This window comes from Acipenser ruthenus, chromosome 26, assembly GCF_902713425.1.
Source record: "Acipenser ruthenus chromosome 26, fAciRut3.2 maternal haplotype, whole genome shotgun sequence".
Lineage (NCBI taxonomy): Eukaryota > Metazoa > Chordata > Actinopteri > Acipenseriformes > Acipenseridae > Acipenser > Acipenser ruthenus.
The window spans coordinates 25032178-25040103 of NC_081214.1; the positions used below are offsets into that span (position 1 = coordinate 25032178).

The 7926-nt window shown below is 41.4% G+C and overlaps 1 protein-coding gene across 2 annotated transcripts; it reads right to left on the reverse strand.

The window, feature by feature from the left end:
- Positions 1-652: 652 nt before the first annotated feature.
- LOC117963290 (zinc finger C4H2 domain-containing protein-like) lies at positions 653-6699 on the reverse strand. 2 transcript variants are annotated; one of them, XM_034902720.2, is made up of 5 exons: positions 6528-6687; positions 4602-4773; positions 3547-3719; positions 3203-3365; positions 653-2093 (listed from the first exon to the last, which is right to left on the reverse strand). In XM_034902720.2, exons 1-5 carry the CDS (start codon positions 6680-6682, stop codon positions 1980-1982), a joined length of 777 nt encoding a protein of 258 aa, XP_034758611.2. In that variant the 5' UTR covers positions 6683-6687; the 3' UTR covers positions 653-1979. The 2 variants fall into 2 exon arrangements, with proteins under 2 accessions (XP_034758611.2, XP_058856763.1); XM_059000780.1 differs by lacking the exon at positions 3203-3365 and having other exon boundaries at positions 6528-6699.
- Between the last annotated feature and the right edge of the window lie 1227 nt (positions 6700-7926).

Consider the following 7926-nt stretch of genomic DNA (forward strand, 5'->3'; position numbering starts at 1 on the left):
TGTGACAGGTAAAACATAAGTAGTGCTTGTAGTTTTGGGGTTTTATTTTTGATCATGTTATGTCCCTTTGAGCCGATTTGCTTTCTTAAACACTAATTACCAAAGGAAGTTGTTTCTTTTTACCCTCACATCTTGAGTTCACAATCAACGTGCATTGATCTCACCTGATTCTATTTGTACCTGCGTTTCGTTCTGGCTCTGATCGTCGAATTCAGCTGATTCATTTCCACTGCCTTAGTTTCTAGTAGCGCGTTGCTAATTTAAACAATCTGGTATTCAGTTATGGCTTAATTAAGGTTTAAAGGGAGTGAGAGAGATGGAAAATAAAAAGTGAAAACTGGAAGCCCTATACGTAAGCCATGAATAACTCTTCCACATTCAAGACAGCTGTCTGAATATTTATTTTACTTATAGGGAATCTGTTTTGTAAATCCAACAAAACAACGACCGGCCAAATGCCACTTCCACATTACACTGTGTTTTGCTAAGCATGTGCAGAGCATAACCTAAGCAAACTTTAGCTTAAGTTTCCCCATTCTTATACTTCCTATATAAACCCAAAACTCCATACATGTACAAGATGGTGTATTCTCTTACTCGAATTTCTCCTGGCACAACTTCATATCCCCAATTAAAAAAAAAAAAAAAACTATTTGCACACATTGAATTTATTGAAAGAATGCTGGCCAAAACCACACGTTATTCATTTTCTTTTAAATGAACAAAAAATAAATCAACCCTCGGCACACCCAACGGGATCAACGAAAGTAAAGAACTAGGCTCCAAATGCAGGCTGGTGGTTCAACCAAGCTGACTCCCTGCGGGTGGGTCTGGACATCACTAAGACAGACAGGAAAGAGGCATGAGCTGTCCTCCTCAGTGATGTCATGAGCGAGGTGTACAGTACCCTGCAGTCATTTACCAATCAGGTGCTGTCCTCCTCAGTGACATGAGCGAGGTGTACAGTACCCTGCAGTCATTTACCAATAAGGTGCTGTCCTCCTCAGTGACATGAGCGAGGTGTACAGTACCCTGCAGTCATTTACCAATCAGGTTGTGAATAGAATGCTGGTGGCAGGTTGTGGGTCACACTGCCAGTGTTGTCTGCAGAGGCACGTATACTGGAAGCTGGTGATCAAGAGCTCTAGGGTAGGGTTACATATCTGGTATATTAGGAGGCATTTTTCTTCAAGTAAAACATTTCTTAATGCACAGAAGTACTATTTCTTGGCCACTGTTTAATCCTTGGTCCTTGACATTTAATACTACAACCTCAACACAGCACAGATGTCTACTTACAATGTTGCTTTTAACAGCACACTTGTGTCCGAGTCTCCTAAAGGAATCCTTGTGGAAATGCTTTGGCATGTACACAGTTACTACATCAGTAACAGACAGCACGGGATGAGGACACTGCGCCTTCACAGCCAACACAGCACTATTCTGATCAGTACATGTATGCTTTTACATATGCACTGGTATTCCCTTCATACAAATATCCATTTCTTAAATCTACATAAAATAGTAATATTAAAAAAAAAAAAATTACTTTATAGCACCATGAAACATTTTCTCCAAAATCAATTACAGAAAAACAAAAATTGTGCTTACATCATATTTAAATATATATTTTAAAAAAACAAAGCTAATTGATACCTCCCCAGTGGTAAACCCACACAAGCCAGGGTTTCAGTCTCACAGGGAATAATACAGGGAGCTGCATCCACAAAGCATTTACTACCGTGCTAAGATAACACCAGTTTTTTTTTCTTCTAAAAACAACATTGATGGATGTTAAAAAGCTTTAAATAACTAACCCCATAATCAGAGTTCCTGCGTGCACGTTAGCTGTTTATGCAGCTTCTGTAGCATTATCAGTTCAGTATTCTTTTCACAAAGACATGGTGCACATTCAGCAGAGGGGTGAGTTCTTAGTGAATGCAGCCCAGTATCTCTGCTCCTATCCAGTATCTCTGCTCCTACTCATCCTGCTTCCTCTTGGGCTTCTTGGGGTTGCGTGAGCGGCTCTTGGCTTTGCACAGAGGGCAGATCGGCGCATTCCTGTGGATTTGCTGGTGGCAGGACAGGCAAGCCTGGTTTAAACAAAGAAAAATCAAAAAGGTGTTCCATAGCGTTCTCCATAATGCAGTTTTAACAGCAGCAAGGTTTTATCCTGCTGTGATTAGGGATCCTTTCTCTTCCCCATTGTGATTGTGCGAAAGTGATTATCACTCTTTTGTCATTTAGATGGACTGCCTTTTTCAACGTGTTGATTCACGTGCAGAATACGAACCTGGATGCTTCCATTATTATACACTATATCTGAAGCCATGGTATTGTTCACATCAAAGGGACGTGACATAAAAGGAACCACAAACTCCTTCAAAGGATTCCTGCCTAGCTTCTTTTATACTGCTCTGGGGAACTGAAAGCAAAGTTCTTGGACAAAAATGATTTAAAAAAGGCAACTACAGTATACAAAACAAAACCTGTATAAAATGTTATTCATTGGTTTTATTTCAACTGGTTCTCCAAAACAAAATCTTGTATCTCAGCTCTCAGAGATTTTCAATGTCCAGTGAAGCAACCTTTTACTGTGTGATGCTGAAGGAGGGGTTATTCTGTATCACAGCCGTCAATCATTACATTTTCAATCACACACACAAGACACATTTATGACACGTCCGCCTTCGTAACATTGAAGGGACAGGTGGAGATCTGTGTTCAAGTGCAATTAAGACACTTTGCAAGCTTCATACGATCTTACTGAACCCCTGCCAGCCTTAACGGGAGAACAGCATCAATCACAAACACACCTCACAGATTTCTCATTATCTTTCATTACCCTCACCCGTCAAGTTAACCCATTTCCAATGAAAAGCACATTTATTTCCGCCGTTTATACATTTTCAACATCCCACCATACCTCACTAATTAAAGCCAGAATTACAAACTCCTTCTGTCATTCTTCACACATTATACCTTCAAAAAGAAAGACTGTACTGTAAAAAGATTGCTTTCATTACAAATATCGATATCACTTTTGACAACAAGGTTCAATTCAACAGTCCAGTGTACATTAATGCGTTCTGCTTGGTTTTATGTTTTTAATAAAAAAATAAATAAAAAATGGTTGTAAACCCAGTTATAGAAATACCAGCCTCATAATTTGTAGAGTGGAATTAATGAAGCAGTTGGGTACCTTCATTGGTGGCGGCTGCTGTCTGAAGGTGGCAGTCTGTCTCGTGTCCTGTTTCCGTGCCACCTGGAGCTGCTGGGCGGCTGCAGCAGCGGCTGCCAATGACTCGGGGATGGGCGGCTCCTGCGGTTCTGTCTGCCACTCCGCTTTCTGCTTCTCAAAGTAGCTGCACCAATCAGAACACAAGACAATGAGAGGAGGCGGGACACAACTGCAGGCAGCATAGTCCCCACAGGCTCATACGGCTCATACGGTATCCGGCTGCATTCAGGTCTTTTTTATTTCTCTTATTGGTTTTAATATATTGTCAGTGCGGGTCAGGCTAGTGAATATTGCAGCAGACTCACTCGAGCGACAGCTTCTCCTCCTCCTCGCACAGGTCCGGCAGTCTCTGCAGCCCCAGGGTCATGCGCAGCGCGTCCACGTGCTCCTTCAGTGGCTTGTACTCCTCGTGAAGGCGTCGCGTCGACTCCAGCAGCTTGCTCAGGTCGCTCTCCGACTGCTTGATAGTGTTCTCCATCTGGGGGACAGAAAGGAGGGAGGAGTTCCAGCAAAGCATTTCATGAAAGATAGTATCCGTGTTCATGTTGCAAAACCCAGCAATGGAAAGTGTCCTAATAAATGAAATGACAAATGTTTAATTGATGGGGGACTGAGAGAAGTCTTAATTCATGCATGCCTTATACGTGCGATCAACATCATGTTACAAAGGAACATTAAATGAATACGGGCAATTAAATCCTCATGAATTAACAGGGCTGAATTCAAGACAAATGACTTCAGAACTCAGAGGAGGTGCAGCAGATATTCTGCCATTCCTCCTGTGGGATTCAGGTGGAATTCATGATGAATTTGCAGCCATTATTTTAAAGTGTTACTGTTTTATTTACGTTGCACGATTCCTGCCCATGTAATAATTGTGAACACGTCCCTCTCAAGTCACTGTGACATCTCGAGGGAACAGAAACAGACGCAGTGTCATCCCTCATTAGAAAAGGTTAAAAACTGCAAATGCCAGCCGCCGATCTCCATTTAAAAATACAAAAAATAGTGTTTAAGGCAAAATGCTGTCATGCATGTGCATCCTGCGGGTAGAGATGGTAACGAGGATAGACATGTCATCTGCACAGGCCCTTTGAGTGGCCAGTCACCTGAAATGGCACCACTGGAATGCTGGGAAGCACTTTGAAACCCTGCTTGAATTACACACAGCCTGTGCTCTAGCCAATACTGGGATAGCATAGAGAGATTGTCTCTTTATCCTATTAGAATCAAGCCCTGGAGAGAAACGTAGCACTGGTAATGGTTTGTGTGATATTTCAAGAACGTGCCCTCCCCCTCGTCCCCCCCCCCCCCCCTCAGGGCAATCCCGCCCCCGTCGCTCTCCCTGCTCGTCACACACCACGTTGATGTCGGCATGAATGAGCCGCAGCTCCTCCACATGAGCCATCTTCTCCTGCAGCAGCAACTCCATCTCCTGCTTGTATTCCTTCAGGTGCTTCTCCTCCGACTCCAGCGATTCAAACTCACACTTCAGACGGTTCTTAATCTTCTCCATCTGAATGGTCTTATTTCTGTAAAACACAGTTCAATACAATGAAACAAACCCTGACATAGTGCTCGCCATGCAAAGTGTCCCGGGGTTACATAGGCAAGGAGGAACATATGATATATTGCTGCAGAAAATTCAGCAGTTTCTATACAGTACCTGGAAGCGAATACAAGCTGCTTTATTTAGCAGGGGACTGTGAAACAGGATCTCAGCCCTCCCCCATCACAGTGTGTTGTAAGAATCAGGTGGGTACAGACTACACTATGGACCCCTGCCACACCTGCAATGTAAACACTGTCCAGCTCTTAAAGTGTGTCTCATTGGTAATGGAGACAGACAACATGCTGTGATAGACAGAGCTTTGTATGTGACAGTACACTACTGTCAGCTGCATAGTTCCTGCCCTGGCCATGGTTCACTGTTCAACCGAATTAGATGAGGGATTTTAATAAGACTCCCACTGCACAGCAGTTTGAGCAATTCCTGGTTTTACTATGCGTTTAACTGAAGCACCTGAGCGTGTTACCTATACTCGTGGCTAATCAAGGAGTCTTAGTTCCACCCCTCAACTAGCTATAAACACAAAACGTAGGGTCCCTTTACTGTATCTGACCACGGAATGAATGGCCCTAGTATTAACAGACCGCCTCGTGATTACCCAAGTGCTTCCTTGATGCAAAAAACTACTGCTGCCCAGTTCAACGAGAAGATTCATTTTTTAAAACAAACACGTAACGGCACACTCCAGGAAACACATTATTCAATACTGTATGGATTTATGTAGTGTTTGCTAAAAGAAACAGCGTCGTAGTTTTCTGGTAACATCTGCCTAGCAACGAATCTGATTTTGTCGTAACGTTTTGTTACAAAAGTCTGAAAATGTGCCTGTTTTATTCATTCATTCGCCATAACGGTTTTCAGATTAATCCAGCAACGGGTTTACAAGTTAGACTCTCCAGCTTCCACAAAGACAAACACCCGAACAGCTAAATAAAAAAATAATAAAAACAAATACAAATCAAACCACAGACATGGTTTCATTGACTTCAGGAGAGCTATTAAGTAGAACACGGTACTGTTTTTTATTTTTTATATAATTGTATTCTTGCGGGTCTATATTTTGCCCCCCACTCACTCGCGGGTGTATTAATTCCTATACAAAGGGAGTGATTGCATCCTAAAAGGAGTCGCTTTCACTTTAACTGGTGATCCATTGTGTCTTTTCATGAGCAGATAACTGCACCAGGAAATCTCCAGCCGCAACTGTAGAGTTCTTTTGTTTGTTTCACACTCCGTGCCTGCGCGCGCGCAGTGGGTGGTCCCTGTCAATTCTCTGACCTTTTTAGCCACAAATCAATTGCCTACATTGTCATTTTCAACATGGAACTCAAAACAGCCTGCACGTATTCCAATCAATACGCAAAACTCACTTAATATGTACTGTACGATATTATATATATATATATATATATATATATATATATATATATATATATATATATATATATATATATATTTGTCATAGTGAAAATGAAAACATATGTATTTGATTTAATTTCGGTTCCAATAATATTTACACATTCTTAGGTTATATTAGCAAAATGCACGTTTAAATTCAATTACAATTCTCAACGAGATTTCTACTTTAACCGTTACAATATATTGCATCGCGTTGGGTGAAAAAAAACAAAACACTACACTTCTTGCGTCCCCTTCGACTACCCTACACTTCTCAATGAAATAATTCCATTCAATCAAACCAGCTCCGCACCATACCTGATTTCCTTAATGTTTTCCAATTTGCACATTATCTCCTGCTCATCCGCCATGGTTCGTGCTGTAGATTCCAATATACACAGGAGGAAAGAGTCCGAAATGCCAGCAAAACAATAGACCAAGGTAGCCCCTGCCTGTAAACTGGGCATGTGCATGAGAGGCGTCAAGGAACGCTGGTAGTTGTAGTCCAGTATTCCTATATCATTTGCATATTAAAGACAAGCGGAAATAACTACAAATCCCAACAACATTCCACACTCGGAGACGCGGTGTGGGTGGTGAGCGAGAGCGCTTCTTTGCAGGTGGAATAACAGGTGCTTGGCATCCTCATATGAGGTCGTTATGCATTTGCGTCTTCCATATGTCCTCATCATATGAGGTAGTCGTGCATGAAAGGGTTATATTTAAGACATGTACAATAAAAATATCTTTTTTTATTTCTTCATAAAAAATATGCAGTCAGGAAATGTGCTTACTGTTTGTCGTTTTTGTAAAAAAAAACAAAAAAAAACGAACCCCTCATTTCAGAATTATGAACCGTCAGAATATTGAGCGATCTCCTAAGTTTCCAAGTAAACCGATGGACTACAGGGTTACAAACAAACAGCGATGTGCAAAACAACACGTTGGACAATTTTTCTGGCTGTTCATTTGAGGGAATAACCGCTAGAGGGCAGATAATCGTCTGAAAACCAAGCTGCATTAATTATTTCATACGTACAATAGCTCACAGTATTTTACTGTATAAACGGAAATCATTACCATTGCATTAAGGAGTGAACATTTTTAGACTTCACCGTTGACGTATTTGTATTTATCGAGGTTCTGTATATATTTAGCTGCAAAATAAATGCAAAAGGCACCAAGAGTGCAATTTCCTCTCATGTTCCTGTAAGAGACCAGACCCTTAAGGATCAGTCAGGGATTCATATTTGCAGGGGCATAGCTTACATTTTTAAAGCAGCCAAGTCTTTGCCGGGAGTGGTCTTTAACGCTTCCCCTGTGCTCCTCGGGTCCCACTTCTCTCAGGTCATGGAGCTTCATTATTAATATTCCTTAAGAGTTCCCTATTCAACAGATGCAAAGTAACATCTGCTCTAGATTTCTACCCTCCCAATACCCGTTCACAACGTGCAGCACTAGGAGGTAAAGCAATGCACTGAATCATAAGCAAGAGTCTATGTGGTATTTAAACTGATACTTGTATGCATGAGCAGTACGTTTGAAATGCATGCTTCAGGCAGATGATTATACTGTAGGCAGGTTTTACCAATCCCATAGTGCCCTTCTTCAATCACTACTGTCTTCAATAAAGGGAGTTAAGGTGTTGTCTTCTTCTTCTTCTTCTTCTTCTTCTTCTTCTTCTTAATGGACAGGTATTTTAATATTGTTATTTTTG

Excerpts from the sequence above, each read along its gene's own strand:
- LOC117963290 (XM_034902720.2), bottom strand. The coding sequence starts at position 6,682 with ATGCACATGCCCAGTTTACAGGCAGGGGCTACCTTGGTCTATTGTTTT. Across the intron at positions 4,774-6,527 it reads GAAAACATTAAGGAAATCAG|AAATAAGACCATTCAGATGG; the intron begins GTATGGTGCGGA and ends TGTGTTTTACAG. Across the intron at positions 3,366-3,546 it reads GAGGAGAAGCTGTCGCTCGA|CTACTTTGAGAAGCAGAAAG; the intron begins GTGAGTCTGCTG and ends TGATTGGTGCAG.